This window comes from Columba livia, chromosome 18, assembly GCF_036013475.1.
Source record: "Columba livia isolate bColLiv1 breed racing homer chromosome 18, bColLiv1.pat.W.v2, whole genome shotgun sequence".
Classification (NCBI taxonomy): Eukaryota; Metazoa; Chordata; class Aves; order Columbiformes; family Columbidae; genus Columba; species Columba livia.
In genome coordinates, this window is record NC_088619.1 from 9,453,825 (window position 1) to 9,470,184 (window position 16,360).

Consider the following 16,360-nt stretch of genomic DNA (forward strand, 5'->3'; position numbering starts at 1 on the left):
ATGACTGTTTGTGTCCTGTAAAATAAACGGCTGCCCCCTTGTTACTAAGGCCTAGTGGTCAAAGAAAGAAGACAGGATCCAGATGAGGACACGGTCCAGTGAGAACATCTCCCTTATCCTGTTAGGCAGGACAAATGAGCTGGGTACTGAGGGACATGAGCCTGCAGGCAAGAGTCTGCTTTGTATCTCTAGTGTCTCTGTTTGCATCTTCCTCCAGGCAAGGTGGAATTGTGTGTCTGCCCGAGGCTTAGCTTAGCCCTGTGGCTTAGGTCCAGTTTGACAGCTAGACCCTGGGGGAAAGGCAGACTGTAGTCTTCCAGAGTCATCAGCTGTGAGGTATCTGGGTTAGAATTCTGCCAGAGAAGAGGGTTCTTGTTCTTCTATCCTGTAATTCCTGTGTTCTCCTGCTGCCCTGGATGCTGTTTGGGGCTGACGCTCCTGATTTGGGTATGTTCTGGGAGAGAGTCTCTTTCCTCTCGTAGCAGTGGCCCTGGGATAAGTTCAGCACAGCCAGGATGATGTAAGACCACAGAAGACAATGCTTAGTCCTCTTTTTGGCTCAGCACATAAAGCGTTCTTCTTTTCTTGCAGATATTGCCAAGATCTGCCAGAGCAACCTGCGGAAAAATTTCATGTACGGAGGCCGTCGCCACCTTCCCTTCCCTGTGGAGATAGAGGCACTGCTGGTATTGAGGGGCAGAGAAATGGGGACGCTGGGAAGAGAGGGAGGACAGAGGCTTGCAGGGGGTGCCACGTGCAGTGTTGCAGGGGTGCTTAGTGCTCAAGAGAGGAAACGAGGCATGTGTCTGTAAGGGGATTGGGAAGCACAATGCCATGGGGTAGGCAGGGAAGAGTCAGGTACTATGGGCAAGTAGTGGAACACAGAGATGAGGAGGAAGGAAGAATTGTGGGGCTGATGCGATCCTGCATGTGTTGCTGCCTAAAGACTGTCCTTTGCAGAAGGGGCGTGGTGCCCGCCGGCTAGTCATACTGATGCCCGGAGACGTGGAATACCTCTCCAGAATCAAGACATTCACTGTGAGTTTTCTATGTTGAATTTCTTTATTGATCTGGACTCCGAGCCACACCAAGGAACTATCTTATCTGTCAAAACCTTGGGCTTGGCTTGTGCATCCCATAGTGCTGTGATAGTTTCCCACTCAGTCTCTGGGCATCCCTGGAGCAGCAGATCTCTGCAGGGCCTGTGCAATGTGGGGATGCCTCCCCCAGCTTGCGGCTTTGTGCAACGGCCAGAGCCACACTGCTGCCCTCTAACAAGCCTGGTGTGTCTAACTGCCCTGAGGCTGCTCTGGACTTGCCTGGCCACAGTATTTATCTGCTTCTTTCCTTGCTTCAGGTGGCCAAGGAGCTCTTGCAGGAGATCTGTGAACAGATGGGAGCAGGTGAACAGGAAGAGATACAGGAATTTGTTCTTCTTGCCATCAGGAGTGAGAGCAATAATCTTGGCAAGTAGAGAGTAGCATATAGATTCCTTCTTAAAGCAGTTTCTCCAACAGGGATTACCACAGATACTGTCTTGAATAGTTCCCTAACCCTTGCTGGCTCTGGGGAGGTTCTTCTTCAGCACATTTCCTCTGTTATCAGGATTCAGGATTGTGCCTTCTCAGGGACTGTGTTGCGTGTTCCTGGAAGACGTGTGTGTGTCTGTGTGGGTCTGTGCCCCTTTGGAACGGCTGATGCTGGGAGTCGTAAGGGCAGGGTGGAACAGAGGTGTGCAGGAGGGGTCCTGCCCCAGCTCCAGGAGTGACGACCCTCTCTCTGCGTAAACATGTAGATAAAATGGAGAGGCCAATACGATCGGTGGAGTATATTCACGATTACCTGCTGGAGGACAAGTTGGTCACTGTGACTTTACGCAGGCTCATCTGGAGGATACCTCTGCACTTTGAGAACAAATTTTATACTGATGTCCATTATGGACAGGTAAGCCACAAGGGCAGTGTGTGCCACAGTAACCTCCCTAGCAGGGGCAGAGTTAATGTCCAGGCCAACAGGAATGTCCCAAGGGGGCTGAACACATGGGAAGGCTGTGGCTGATCATCTTTGTGTGCTCTTTCTGGGAATGACTAATAACTGAAGCTATGGATGCAAGGAAGGCAGTGCTCCTGTAGGCCTAGCCTGTAAGCTGTACTGTTCAGACATAGATTTTTGTGGTTCTGCATGCTCTTCCTGAGCCCAGAAAGCCTCTATTTTAATGTTATCAGCCTGAGCTGGCTGTGTTATCAGCAAGGTGCAGGATGTGGGTCTCTGCAGCCTGGTGCTGCCCAGACCTGCACGTTCCTTCTGGAAGGTTTAACAAAGGCCTCTTTGCTGTGCTGTCTCTCAGATTCTGTGGGATTACCTGAATGGGAAGATACTATTGATCCGTAGTAAAGAAATGGAGATGCAGGTGTGCACTTTGGCATTGCTCCAGCACTGGGCCAAATCAGAGCAGCAGAACTCTGCTCCCTCCAGGTATGTTTGTCTCAGGGTGGGTCTCTATCTCTAATGGCTGTTGGCACCACAGGGGTTAGTTAGGTTAATTATACTCTGTATAATTAAGGAATGGACTGTTTTGGAGAACAGAAACTACTAATTAACGTCACTACTTAGTGACTGACTCCTGCCCATCAAGTAGATTCACCTCCTGTTCACACTCTTGATACCGACTCTCTGATCCACATTTCCTATGTGACTCCTCCTGAGTTCAGGGTCATGAGGGTGACATGGACATTCTTTTGACTGCTGTGTGTCTGTAATATCAAGAAGAAAGTGCATGAGCTTATAGCTGGGATGAATGCTCCTTTGTTCTTTCTCACAAGTGCCAGAGTTTTCAATGCTGGGCACTTGAAATCTGTAGTGAGAGGCCTAATGGGAACTAAAATGTCCCTGGGTACTGGAAAGCTTCTGTCCTGCAGCCCTGAGCTGTGTTTTCACACTCCTTCCTTCCCGTATCCTTATGCACTTAGAATGGGGGTAACGTCTCTATCCGATCCCTGCACACCAGCGGCAGCAGGGTGTAATGGCACAATCCTGCTGGGCATGGGGAGCTCTGCTCCATGGGGTGCTTTGGGGAAACAGGAGCAAGGCAGGGGTAGAGTAAGGTGTTTTTCAGCTGAAACTGCCTGTACAAGAAACACCCTGTGGCTCTACTTCCATGCTACCATCCTAGCATGAGGAGCTCCTGTTGTCTCCAGGGGTTTCTCTCAGTGCACCAGTTAGTGGTGCAGAGCTTCCTTCCGTGTGGAAAATGATGGTCTTGATGTGTTTCCTTCCACATTATCCAATACAGATCCAACCTGTTGTGCTCTCCCCACACTGCTGCCCCCAGCCATTCAGTTGAAAATTGTTGCCACAACCCCTTCTCCCTCTTAATCCCTGTGGTTGATCTTTCCATTTTGGCTGGGCAGGGGGTGAATTACTGTCTCCTTGTTGGCACAGGGAGGAGCTGAAGGAGTACACACCAAAGCCCCTGCAGTCCTTCATCAGTCCCCAGGCTGTGCAGAGCCAGGTCAGCGTGCTGCTGAGAACCAGGCAGCGCCTCCAGCCAGTGGATGCAAAAATCCAGTTCATAGGTGAGGAGACATTCAGATCTGCTTAAGCTGTTTATCCTGAGCATGATGCAAGTTGCTCTGAATGTGCTTTTGGGACAGTTCATGAGGTTGGTGAGGATCCTTGGAGCCTGGAATGAGCTCTGATAACCTCCACCTGCAGATTGGCACCAGGACCCAAGCATGGTGACCAGGGTAGAAGTCCCACTTCTTTTGTAGAAGTCTGTAGCAGACTTTCAGAGCTTTCAGAGCTCTGTAAAAGTTGTGTTTTAATTGATATTCTGGCTGCACGTTTGTTTTCTGGTTGGAAAAGAATGGGACATTCATCCAGGCTGCTGAGAATTAAGTATCAGCAACCTCGAGAGGAGGGAGAAGTTGTCAAATCCTACTTTTTAATGTAGAAAAGCTTGGCAACTCTTGCAGCTTTTGACCAGGTTGGCACAGCAGATTGCAGGTTGGAAGCTGCTGCCTGAAAGCCACCTTCTGCTTTCTTACAGAGCATGCGATGAAATTGCCTTTCTTTGGCTACACCACCTACTTAGTAGAGAGAATCAGTGACAACACAATCTCTGTACCCTGCTTCTTTGGCGTGAATAAAGACGATATCATCGTGGTGGATGGCACCACCCAGGTATGCCAGATAATTCCTCCCTTGAGTCCAGAGCCCTGATGTCTGTCAGATGTTGCCTTTGACTTTTAGAAGAACTTGTGCAGGAAGAGACTGTATTAACCTGCATCACAGCCACTCTAACGTTAAACAGCCCTAGCCCAAAGCAAGTGACAATAATGGTGGAACAGTTAATACTGCCATGTGCTCTTTTGTTAGTCCAGTGATCACGCTAACAAGAATGGTTCACTGTAAAACTAAGTGAAGGTCACAGTCCTGTTTGTCCCAGTCTTGCAGTTCTAGAGACACGCAGGCACCAGGAGCCTGCCCTGTGTTCTGTATGCCCTGCCCTGTGACCCAGTCCTTGCCTCAACTTTCAGTAAGCTCTTGAGGTGAATCCTTCTCAGGTGAGAAACCAGATGGTTTTATTTGTAAGCACTGCACCCGAGTGTTTTGTGTTTTTTCTCCTTACACAGGCAATCTCTTGTGTCATTCCACTGAATGAGCTGCAGAGGATGCGAACCCTGCGACCAAGCTCTGACGGTGGGCTGCCCGGCATAGAACTGAACTACGGCTCGGCTGCCAGCCCCAAGACTATGTGGCTTGAACTGTCACAGGTGAGATCAGCCCAGACCTACTGCTTCCTCCTGGCGATTCAGAAATTGCCCTCCATGGCCCAGCTGAGCCCCTGCTAGGAGATGGTCCTGCTGCTTTTCTGTCCCAGAGGTGGATGGGGACACCAAAGTGCACCTTTGTTCCAGCACCAACCTGATATTTAATTATGGAAAGTGACTTATGGGAATATTTAATTATGAGAAGCAGCCATTTCTGGGGCAGAGAATGACTGATCCTGATTTGTGTTTTGACAGGCTAAAGAAATGTACCACATGATTGTTGTCATCCTGGATAAGACAGAGTTGCATCACTAGAGCCTAAGAGGAAGAGAAAGCCCAAGCAAATCAGCACTGTTTTCCCTTTGAGCTTGTTCAATGCTCCCAGCCCTGTCTTCTGAGAAGGACTCTTCCAAAAGACATCCACGACCTCAGACAGCTGCTTTCTAGGACTGCCACCACAGTGGTTTTTGACAGACTGGACCTTAACCTCACCCCCTGTGACCTGCCATTCCGTCCCCAAGCACTCTTCCTTGAAGCGACACATGCACTGGCTAAACAAACCACGACCCCCTTGCCACACCGTTGCTTTTCCACAGCCTGTTCCAACACAGCAGCTGAACCGATGCAAGAAATTGCCTCCAAGCTATGCAGTGTAGGACTGTTCTCTTCTATTTTGAATTAATTAACACGAACAAAAACTGATGCTGGCTAGAGATTTGCGTATCACAACGCAAAGCTGAGGCTATGAAATGACTGCACTGGCTGCTGGTGTTTCCCACAGGCCAGCTGTTTGTACTGATATGCAAGAGGCCCTGTGGCAGGATTTGTGAAGCAGGAGCTTGTAGAAAGCATCTTAATTGCAAAGCAGATCAGTGTTAATATAAAATTAACATATATGCTGGGGCACAGATTGAGCTGCAATGGTAAGAAAGTTTATTGTAATTAATTGCTTACTGACATAATTATATGCATATGTTTCCCTCTACTATAAAGAAGTCAGTCATGCCTGTGCAGCTGTCACACTCAATGGTGGCTCCATGCCCGTTGGAGAAAGCGTATTCAAATGGAGCTTGTATCACAGTAGAGCATCCTGGGTTGTACAAAACTGCTTAACTTATTTTTATTGATACAGCTGTCCTACTGAACTGAAAAGTAACTTCACTTTAGGAGATTGCAATAAAATAATCACATAGAGATATTTTGAAGCTGACTGACCTGCAGGTAACTGGCAAAGCTTGAGGAAAAGGTTGTCACTGTTGGCTGGGAACAGGACAGACCCGAGGCTGCTCAACGCAAGTGTGGCGCACAGCCACCTTCTTGCTGGTGAGCTGATGCCAACAGTAGCTACAGCATCTTCCCTTCAAGTGCTGCTCGCTACGGCCTGTGAGGTCTTACCTGAAGTATGTTCCATCTTCCCCTTCAGCTGTGCTACTGCAAGGCTGGGTAAAGAACTGCAGCAATGTGAAAGAAAGGAATAGAGAAGATCGCTGAAGATTAACTTATTCCCCTCCTCTTTCTCTGAGCTTTTGCTGCCTTATGCCTTATTTCTGGTTAGAAATGTCTCACATTGTGATAAAGCACTTTGTCACACAACCCCATGCCTTAACCTGCCCTTTTGGGAGGCCCCTGATTGCCAAGACAAGCAAAGCGTTTCTGAGAAGTTCACCCAGGCAGTAACATTGCTTTATTGTCAGTTCTGCACGTACCCTTCAGTACATTTTTAAAAAATACAAGTGTTGAGTACAGTGACCCAAAAGCCTGTGTGATGGCCTCTGGCTGCAGGTTCCTCTAGCAGCACTAGTGCCTGAGGCCACCATCCTCTACAGGCATGGAACAATACAGAACCCAACAAAAACCCAACAGACAGGACTTGTGCCAGGGAACTGGGTCATTTCAACCCTGCTGATACCCAGAGGTTCAGGTCCTTATATAATCATAGCAGCAGGGGCACTGCAGTGTCAGTTTGAGGGTCACAGCAGTGCCTTCACCAGCTGTAACAGCAGCATTGCCCTTTCTATTGCAGACTGTGGGTGAGGCACAGGGAGCAAATATGGCTTTAGGGGTTACAAGCAAATGCTGGAAAACTGTTGGCAACCTTCATGCCACTATTGGAGAGGTTAATACTGAAAGAGCATCACCGCTTAAATTAAAGGACAGTCAGAACTAGACAAAGTTAAAAAAAAAGATTAAAAGAAAAAGAATCTGAGTTTCTCTGCCTTCAGAAAGTACGCATTGCCTGCATGGTAAAAACAAAACGCTCCCCTCCTGCCCTTCAAGGGAAAACATTCCATACAGGAACTGAACAATCAAGTTCATCATAGGCAGCCCTGAGCAAAGCACGTGAACTTGCAGCGTAAGGCTTCTATTGGTAACACTGAAATAAGAACTAAGAGACGGGGGAGCAAGAGGAAGAGCCATCAAGGAAGCAAGATGTCACCTCAAACCAGAGTCCCAGAGTCTGAGCCCTTCCCAGACTGCTGCGGGGAGCAGAGGTTGGAGACACTGCACAACACCTGAGGCAGCAGCCCTGACCTACACAGCAGATGCAGACTTCACACCTCTTGGTACCAGAGGGCTTCAGTACCTTGGTTGTTAGAGGAACTCTCCATAAATTCTCAGAAACTCATTCCTGAAAGTGCAAATCACAAAGGAAAGAAGTGAGCAACAATGCAGAGGGAAAAGATAGCTCACTTCTGCAGTTTCATGAAACCCCCCGCGGCTGAGTTCTTCAAGATCCCCTGGTCCCACTGCTGGAGAAAGGAAGACAGCCAACACGACACAAGGATCAGCTCTCCAAGCGCTGCAGCTCCCGCCAGTCTGTCTCGCTCTCACACCTGACTCTTGTTTTGAAAAACTCCTTGATGAGTCTCTGTGCTTCCTCCTTCACTGCAAGAGAGGAAGCACCACCTTTGAGATGATAGGTAAGACATCTACCCCCTCTAAAGACATTTAGCATCAAAAGAAGCCAAGATTCTTGGTGCTCACTCCAGCTCCCAACTCACCGGTCCTGCAGTCAGGGTTCTGCTCTTCAGTCAGTAAGTGAGACAGGTGCCGAGCAAAGCCCTTGAACAGATCCTGCAGAATTGGGCAAGAGAAAGAGCAGAAAGCAGATGTTGGTTACCTCACCAGACCGTTTCCACGTTTGTCTCACCCTTAGCACAGGCCGTTTCTAGCACAATCTAGTCATAGATTTAGACTCCAGGGGTGTTGCAAACCTGCAAATACACCTGACCCTGCAGCGCTGGAGAGCACATGCACACACGTGCTGCCTTACAGAACACAACACATCCCGTAAACTACACCAAAACCGAACCAGATCTGTTGCCTACTGCAGACGGCAGTTCTTAAAAACTTATGGGAGTAAGAAAGGATGAACAATCGCAAGTCTGGAACCAACATGATACCACTCTAAATCACACAAAAAACCCCCTTTCTTGGGAGAGGTGAGTTGCTGCACCTGGAGTCACTAAAACAGCACACAGCAAGATGTGACTTGGAAATGAAATGTGGTATCCAGATCATCTGCCCCTTCTTGGAGCCCCAGATCACTAGGAGGTGCAGTGTCCTTTGCATGAGCTGTGTCCTACCTTGGAAGCAAATTTGCCACCCTTGTAGAATGGAGTCAAATATTTGACAACGATGTCTGCTGTCTCTTTGAGGGACATGCCTTTGGTCACCGGCTGTGTGGGCTTGCTGGTTCCTTCTTTATCACACTGTGCTAAGTTTGGATCAAAAGTCACCTTCTTCTTTGTTGGACCAACACTTTTGCTTTCCGGCTGGGACAGAATAGAAGATTTTGCCACTGTCCGTAACCGCTTTGTTGCAGGACTTTCCATATCCTGGAGGTAGGAGAGAAGAAAACCAAAGCCATCAGCTCCCATGGCAGCGTTACACTTCAAAGCAGCTGCTACCTTCTGAGGACATCAATCTTTGCAGTGTCCTACAGGCTCTCCCTACAGTGAATACATGCAAGGAATCTCTGTAACCCATTTTGCTGTGTACACATAACAGTTTCCCTCACAAAAGAAAAAAACCCTTTAGGACTAACACATCTAGAATTAACCTATGCTCTTATTAGGGCAGCTAATTGCTAGGCCCTACCCTATACAGGAAAAACTGACAGGAAAAGATTTCCCAGGATGCCTGCTGAGAATACATCTCTCAGAAAGAATCAGCCACTTCAGTAGTGCCACACTCCTGCTCGGTTTGAAAGAGTAATGAGCAAACTGCCCTGTTCAGCAGAGACGGCTACCGGGCAGTCCCAGGTGCCAAATGCAGAACCAGAGACTGAATCGCAAAGGCAGCTCTGAGCACAGTTTGCTGCTGAGCAGTCCCGTCGGCCACCGGCCTGTGCTTATTCCCTTGGCTTGTGAGCAACTTGCTAATTATAGTTATTTACAGATCGAGAGGGGGTGGAGAGAGTCATTCCAGGCAAGTCACCAGCAAAGGTTACAGTCATGTGCGTTGCAGAGAAGAGGAAACAAAGCAGAGTGGAGGGGAAGTTTTCCACTGTGGTCCGAGTTCCTGGCACTGGCCCAGTGGGTGACAGGGACACCAGGAGCACAACGCAACTACGGTTCTCCTCTCTGCTGCAATTGCAGCTGGGCCCTCCCCAGATAAATAACGCTATCGGGTGAAGTTCAGACCAGGAGCATCACTCCCAGAGAGAAACCTGGCACAAGGTGAGCAGAAGAAATAAGAGGAAATCAGCATCTGTTAATGTCTTACCTCATCTGATCCTGGTCGCTTCCCACAATCACCTTCCCCAATAACAGTTAGCTCAGTTTCTGTGACTTTTTCAGCAACACTAGTGGGAAGAGCAGAGAGAAGGCCAATTTTAATCATTCCACAGTGAAGATATCACTACATTCACTGTCAGCAGCCACAAGACTCTCCATGGCAGAACAAGCCTCACCAGCCTAGAGATGTAATAGAGATTCCCAGTTTCCAGGACAAGGCTGGTAGGGCCCTACAGCTCATTAACAGGGCAACAGTGGGGGCAGAGAGGTGGACACTTTACCTGGATTTTGCATCAATTTCTTCCTGAAGGAGTAGAGATTCAGCAGCCTGCTGCATCTTAAAATCCTCTTCTCTCTCAGGCAGTGTTACTTCTGTCTGTCCCAGCTCTTCATTCTCTATCTGGGACTGTACAGTCACACCTGCTCCAGAGACATCTTTGTTTTCCTGAGGCATTGGTTTCTCTTGACACATGCTTTGAGAAGAAACCTGAGGTAGTGTGCTTGCAGAATGGCCATCTTCCTTTGCTGAGCTGCAACTTTTGGCTTTGGACCCACCTTTGGGGAGGGAGAAGAATTTTGAGATATCCTGTGATTCTTTTTTAGCCGCTTCTGCGAGCTTTTGCTGCTTCTTGCTAGGTTTGGACTTCTTAGTAGGGCTATCCCAAAGGGCAGCTTTTGTGTCTGGACTGGGTTTCTGTCCCTTTTGTTCTGGAAGGAGCACTTCTACCCCAGCACTCTCACACGTTGCTTTGGTTTCTACTTCTTTCTTCTGGAGAACAGGGTTTCTGGTGTCCAGTTCCAGACTGCAGCTGTTGTTGTCTTGCCCATTTAGACAATCGACTTCTTTTCTGACAGGCTTTGCATCGCTCTCCTCCTGGATCTTCAGCAGTTCTGAAGCTGTCTGGAACAAGCTGGATTTCTTTGGAAATCCTGCTCCCACACGCTTGGGTTTGAACTTGGGAGAAAGAGAGAAGAAGAAATTTGGGATGTGAGAGCATTAAGGAAGCCCTGTGTGCAGAACCCTGAAAGGAGCCAAGTTTCTGTATACAATGCTCCAGTGTGTACAGCGGTAAGCTGGGGAAGGCTCTAAAACTGACTCAGCGTCATAATCATTGCCCGAGACACCAGGGAAATAGATTAGGTTAAAGTCATAGGCCCGCAGTAAGGAAACAGACAGCATCCTCGGTTAGAGCAAAGGCAAGAAAAACTTATTTGATGTATGGCCTGGACATAGATTATATTCGCTAATAGGAACCAGCATGACAAGCTGATCTCACTCCAAAACCAAAGGACAGACAGGGAAAGAAATTCCAGTAGAAATATACAGCTATGGCCACACAAAGGACCTAAAATAACATCACAAAAAAGCAGACAAAGCACACCACTCCCTTCTTGTCTATCCCGCCTGTACTCACTGAATACACCTGGGATGCAGGGAGGTAGTCCTCTTCTGCTGGACACCCAGATTTTGTTTCCAAGCTGCTGTTGTCACCAGTTCCAGACCCAAAGACTGAGAACAGCTCTCCTTGTTTTGAGGCTTTGTTGATTTCTGCTACCTGAAAACAGAACAGAAATATTCTATAATGGCCAGAAATCTTTATGCATTGCTGCCTCTGCACACACTAAAAGCCACAGTGGCAAAAAAAATGTCTCCCCTGGAGAGACACTTATCACAAGAACAGAAACACCTTCAAAGAGACTTATGGCAACCAGATAACCTAAACCCAGGCTTCTCTATTGTCAGCGACAGGGTGAGGAACCCCATTCACTTTCTTGCTAGACCCAGAGGATATCTGGATAAGCTTGCACTGGTGGGTAAGGTTTCCAGAGCCTGTAAAGCCAACAAAGATGTGAAACCAACATGATTCTGGGCCCTCCTGGAAACAAAACCAAGAAGAAAGATTTGGAAGATATCCAAGGCAAAGCAACATTTCTCCATCTTTCCTAGACAAACTCTAGTCTATCTTTGCGTCGAGCTGAGGCCACACTACATTCAAGGGAATGACAGCAGGGGTAAGGCCCTACCTTCTTTAGCACAGTTGCCTTGTATGAGTTGGCCATTTTACTGCTCCGGAAAGCTTCATACTCCAGCTCCACAGCACAGGCATGAAGGTCTGACCTGTAACAAAGGCTGGGGTGATTTCTGGCAAGACACACTTCTATGTCTGCAAAGGGAACACTAATGCTTAAGCATCCCCCAAAGAAAGTACAAAATTCACTCCCTCTAAGTGATAACTTCCATTAAAGTCCTACGGGATGCAGTTGTGAATTGCGAGAGAATGGAAAGGCTGGTGAAAACAGTTTTAAATCGAAGTCCTCTTATCCAGCTGCTCACTTTGAGAAGTACACTATCCCCATCTTGTGGGACAGGGAAGAATTGCCACTCCTAGGATTCAAGCTGATGTAGCAGAATCAGACACAGGAATGCTCATATCTGATCCTGAATGACACTACAAGAAAAATGCTGTTAAGTGGAACTGTGTACTTGCACCCAATAGCTTACAAAGGCATTCTCTGAGCGTGGTAATGTTGCTCAGGGAAGAGCAGGCCCTGTGTTAAGGCACTCAATATGCTACCCCTGTTCTCTCATACCCTTTTCCTCCTGCTGCTGGAACCTTTTGATTGGTGCTCAAAGCTTCTTCCAGCATCTTCAAGCAGTGTTCCCGTCCCTAGGAAACATGGGATACTCAGACATGCTCTACGGAAGTCACAGTGCCCCTCGGATTTCCAGCCCTGAAGAAGTACAGGGCAGGCAGAAGCTCTGTTGTTCTTTGCGAGTCAACAAGACTGAATGTTAACCAGCCTTTCTTACCTTCACTGTGAGCTTCGAGATTCTCCTGCTGGAGGCATCTTTCAAGGGGCAGTCTGAACCTACCGCACAAGAGACATTTGGAAAAGGCATCACAGCAGGGCTGGGGCTGGTGGAGAACATCTCAGCTGGCACTGGGAGGGTGCCAGTCCAGTACCGCTTGGCCTGCTCCTCCCTGCAGTCTCCCCAAGGACCACTATGGTCACCCTTCTTACCTGGAGAAGCTGCTGTCTCCAAAAGAGCAGGCAGAAGTGAGATTTTCCCTCTCTGGATAAGAATGTCTACTTTGCCAGTTCATTACTAACAGCTCAGGAAAACCCTCTTTCAAGAAATCCCAGCTCTTAAACATAACTCTATTCTGCTCCCCACAATACCAACTAAAACAAAGAGGCTGAATAGAGTAACATGAACTACCAGCTATTCTTTTACAATAATGTAAGAACTGTGTTGCTAGACAGCGCCCCAAGTAGCACAGTTACAAATGGCAAAGTTCTTCAGCAGTTTCCTTACAGCCCAAAAGAATAATGCTCCATAACCACTGCAGAAATGGCCTACAAAGTCAGGTCAGACAGAGTTTTCCTTCTCTCTTGCTTATTTGGAAAAGTTGTTCAGAAAGATGCATTCCATATTTTCACCCCAATGAAAGCTAAGCTCTGATCCATCTCCTCCCACCAAGCTTTCCCAGCCAAAAGCCTAACCTCTGTGCCTAGGGACTGATACCTCCAGTGTTGATGCTATATAAATTACACACAGCTGCAAAATATAAAACTTCCTTCTCCCAAAGAAAACCCACTATAAATCAAAGAAGATATTTACTTGGAGGAACAAAATCTTCCTTTTCTGGTTCTTTGCCCTGGAAGAAAACAAAGATCGCTCAAACATTTCTATTCCTGTAACACACATGCAGGTCTAGAAGCACAAAAGACACATTTTATACCCCTGCCCCAGGGAAAAATTATGCTGAAGTTACAAAGGTACTAAAAAGGCACCAAAATGTGGTAAAAGAGGCAAAGGACGAGACTCAAACCAGTGAGAATCTCTGACAAATGGATACAAACTCACTTTGCGCAGACTCATCTGCCTTTTGTAGAAGTTGTTCCACTCCCGCTTCCGACTCTCTTCATTGGCTTCATCCCCATTCCCACTGCTTTCTTCATCATAACTAGATAAGGCAGGAAAACAAGAGGAACAAACATTTCTGTAGCTGCAGCATTAACTGGGGGATGGGCTTTGGAAAGCCTAGATCACCACAGAATTTATTGTACAAAATATTTCTACACATCTTTACTGAACAAGTCTTAGCTTTTAGTTTTGCTATCATTCCTCAACCTGGACAGCACTGAGTGTCCTCCAAAAATTAATGGGATTTGTTAATCCCATAAATTAGTAAGCAGTAGCACGAAGTAGTAACATAACTATTGTTCTGAGAATGGAGAGCTCCTTCCAAGGCAAAGCTACAAATCATGGAGAGGTTCAATAAATCGAGTGTCACACATTGTGCTGTACAACAGCACTGGCCATGTCTTCTCAGGTCCTGAGATCAAACACAGGCTAAGGTCACACATTCACCATTTTCCTCAGACTCAGCGGGACTTGCCTGAAGAACAAAGCTGCCGGTGTGGAGCTGGTTAAGGTAAAGCAGAGGGCTGGGCAGCCGACAGCGCTGTGACCCTGGCAGAGCTCCACGGGCAGCGGAACGTGCACCCTGGCAGAGCTGCACAATCACCGCAAGTCAGCCAGAGAACGAGGAGGAAGAGAAGCTGTCACCTCCGCGCTGCCAAGCGTTTTACAGAATGAATTATGTTTCCCACTGCACATCTTCCTTTTGCTGTCAGCCTGACAGGGAAACACTAAAATTTGGCAATCTGCAGAAGCAGCTGACACGGGCACTTCATGACATCCTCTGTGATGAGTGAGTCCCGTCAGTGGCCCCCCAGCCTGCTGGCCCACAAGCAGCCGCACTAAGTCAGGAATGAACTCTGCATCATGTCATACTTTGCTGTCACACTGGTCTCAATTTAAACATTTTTGATCCTTGTGACTCTGAATGGGCTGAGCGCACTTTACCGCCTTCAAAAAATTTCAGGCTAGTTTCTTGAACCAATTACATTATTGGGGGGCAATTCTTAGGTCAGTCAAAACAGCTTTTGGCTCTCTGGGACACAAATGGGATCAAGGCTGCCAAAGCGTGTGGAAAATGAAATTCCAGCTCCTGCTGCCAGGAAGTTGCAGGAAAATACCACCACACAGAAACATGTGCTGAAAATAGGAGTGGCTGGGCCTGCAGCTGGGAGATGCTCTCTTCTCTCTGATAGCCCCTATAAGCTGAGTTTGAGCTACCAAGTACAGACCTGCTGAAACCTCTGCAACCTCTCCTCCCGCCTTCGTACAGCTCTGGGTCATAGTTGTCCCGGGAGGAACCTGTGGGCCCGATGCAGGTTTTGCTCCAGCTGTTGGTGCAGCGCTCCAGTGACTCCAGTTGCCTTTTCACCGCCCCAGGGTTCTTGCAGTAATCACAGCACTTGTTACAAGGTGGGGTGACATCTCCAAAGTACTTTGCTATGGCAGCATGGCGACATCTAGGAAACAAAAGGGAAAATGGTCTGGTCATTATTATTATTGACAAGAACCCCACCCTCCAAATAAAACAGACTTGAATATTTTTTTTGCAGAGAACGTGTATTCCACCGGGAATCACAGGGATTAAGCCCTGGAGCAGAACTGGGGTTCTGTTCCTGGCACTTTGCCACCACTTTCCCACATGTAAAACAAACAGTGGTGTCAACCTCTTCTGCTAAATGCGTTCAGATCTTTGAGATATGCAAAAGGCACGGTGGATGAAATATGCAGTTATTAATTCTGCATCGTTGCCCGAATATATTCCATGTCCAATTAGAGTGGCTCTAGGATAAATATATAAAGAGGTCCTGTTGATCCCTACACCTCAGAGTTCAGAGCACGTCTCTATGTTTCACACAGCAGAGCTTCTAATTTTATTGTCTATGGTTTGAAGGTGAAGAAATCTACATTGGAAGAAACAGGAATGTCAGTTAAGTCACAGAAACAGAGTCCAGACCGAGGTCACAAGGGAGCACTACTCAGATAATACAGCCTGGGTCTTGATCTGCTAATACAACCTTCCGATCAGCAGCCAAAGTTGGAGTAGAGTCCTAAACCCATGAAAAGCAGTGAGTTTGCCCACAAGTATTGCACAACCAGCTCTACCAGCCTTTGCAAACCAGCCATGTGAAGATGATTAGATTCTTCCAGGAATCTTCAAAACATTTCTGGCAGACATCAGTGCTTTTGGATATGTAAAAATAAGAGTCTGCTGACAGATACATGCTCATTAGCAATACAGGCAGGAAGTAATTTCTCTTCTAGAACACTCCCTAACTTAAACCAGTGAAGACACTGATTTCACTAGAAGAACCAGGCAGTTACTACTTTACTTTCTTTTTTAAGAAAGCAGACAGAATTTAGAGGAGCTTTTTAGAACTTGCGTTTCACAGCAGAGGTGGCCAGTTGTCTCTTAATCAAAATGCTGATACCAGATACACAGAAACACTTCATCAGGCATTTGGAAATCAAATCCTGCAGCCAAGCAGCAACAAGAGTTGTTTTAGAAGATAATTATTTTACTGCAAGGAAGAACAAAGTGGAGATTTTTCTTCTCTACCAAGGAGTGCCCTGGATGGTTTACCAGCTTTATCTGCAAAAAGTGGGTCACAGAGGGGTAAACTGAGTGAGCACTTCATTTATTCTTATTTTAAACCCTTTGAGACATGTCTGAACTTGCCAGAGATCTAAGAAATGCAGTTTGCTTCTTAACTTGTGTGCGTGCTTGGATCTGGGGGGAACAGAACTGTATGTCTCTCCCACAGCATCACAAACAAACCCTGCAAGGGGCTGCAGCAGCAGCTGGCTCCCTCATTCCCACGGCCCGGGAGGCTCATTTACCAAGCAGAAGAGCACGTGAAGCAGCAGGTTACAAACTACTGTCACCAGAGCCATGAAACGTGTGTGCTCAAGCGCCAAGG

General features: G+C 47.4%; 2 protein-coding genes across 9 annotated transcripts in view; one reads left to right on the top strand and one right to left on the bottom strand.

The window, feature by feature from the left end:
* Positions 1 to 6,238, top strand: part of LOC102087448 (unconventional myosin-XVB) — a 29,093-nt gene extending 22,855 nt beyond the window's left edge. For both annotated transcript variants that reach the window (XM_065034084.1, XM_065034085.1), the window contains 9 exons: positions 592 to 686; positions 961 to 1,038; positions 1,358 to 1,466; positions 1,796 to 1,944; positions 2,348 to 2,475; positions 3,442 to 3,575; positions 4,049 to 4,182; positions 4,635 to 4,775; positions 5,028 to 6,238. In XM_065034084.1, the coding sequence (XP_064890156.1) occupies positions 592 to 686; positions 961 to 1,038; positions 1,358 to 1,466; positions 1,796 to 1,944; positions 2,348 to 2,475; positions 3,442 to 3,575; positions 4,049 to 4,182; positions 4,635 to 4,775; positions 5,028 to 5,087 (1,028 nt within the window). In that variant the 3' untranslated portion in view covers positions 5,088 to 6,238. The remainder of the gene's footprint in view (positions 1 to 591; positions 687 to 960; positions 1,039 to 1,357; positions 1,467 to 1,795; positions 1,945 to 2,347; positions 2,476 to 3,441; positions 3,576 to 4,048; positions 4,183 to 4,634; positions 4,776 to 5,027) is intronic.
* Positions 6,239 to 6,422: 184 nt separating this feature from the next.
* Positions 6,423 to 16,360, bottom strand: part of RECQL5 (RecQ like helicase 5) — a 36,092-nt gene continuing 26,154 nt past the window's right edge. For 2 of the 7 annotated variants that reach the window (XM_005503070.4, XM_065034091.1), the window contains exons 9-20: positions 14,672 to 14,899; positions 13,383 to 13,482; positions 13,137 to 13,173; positions 12,324 to 12,382; positions 12,104 to 12,180; positions 11,537 to 11,630; positions 10,927 to 11,067; positions 9,793 to 10,466; positions 9,501 to 9,579; positions 8,360 to 8,611; positions 7,775 to 7,847; positions 6,423 to 7,658 (exon numbers count right to left, since the gene is read on the bottom strand). In XM_005503070.4, the coding sequence (XP_005503127.2) occupies positions 7,558 to 7,658; positions 7,775 to 7,847; positions 8,360 to 8,611; positions 9,501 to 9,579; positions 9,793 to 10,466; positions 10,927 to 11,067; positions 11,537 to 11,630; positions 12,104 to 12,180; positions 12,324 to 12,382; positions 13,137 to 13,173; positions 13,383 to 13,482; positions 14,672 to 14,899 (1,915 nt within the window). In that variant the 3' untranslated portion in view covers positions 6,423 to 7,557. Of the gene's footprint in view, positions 7,680 to 7,774; positions 7,848 to 8,359; positions 8,612 to 9,500; positions 9,580 to 9,792; positions 10,467 to 10,926; positions 11,068 to 11,536; positions 11,631 to 12,103; positions 12,181 to 12,323; positions 12,386 to 13,136; positions 13,174 to 13,382; positions 13,483 to 14,671; positions 14,900 to 16,360 lie in introns of all 7 variants that reach the window. The other 5 variants (XM_021288465.2, XM_065034089.1, XM_021288464.2 and 2 more) reach the window with 3 other exon arrangements.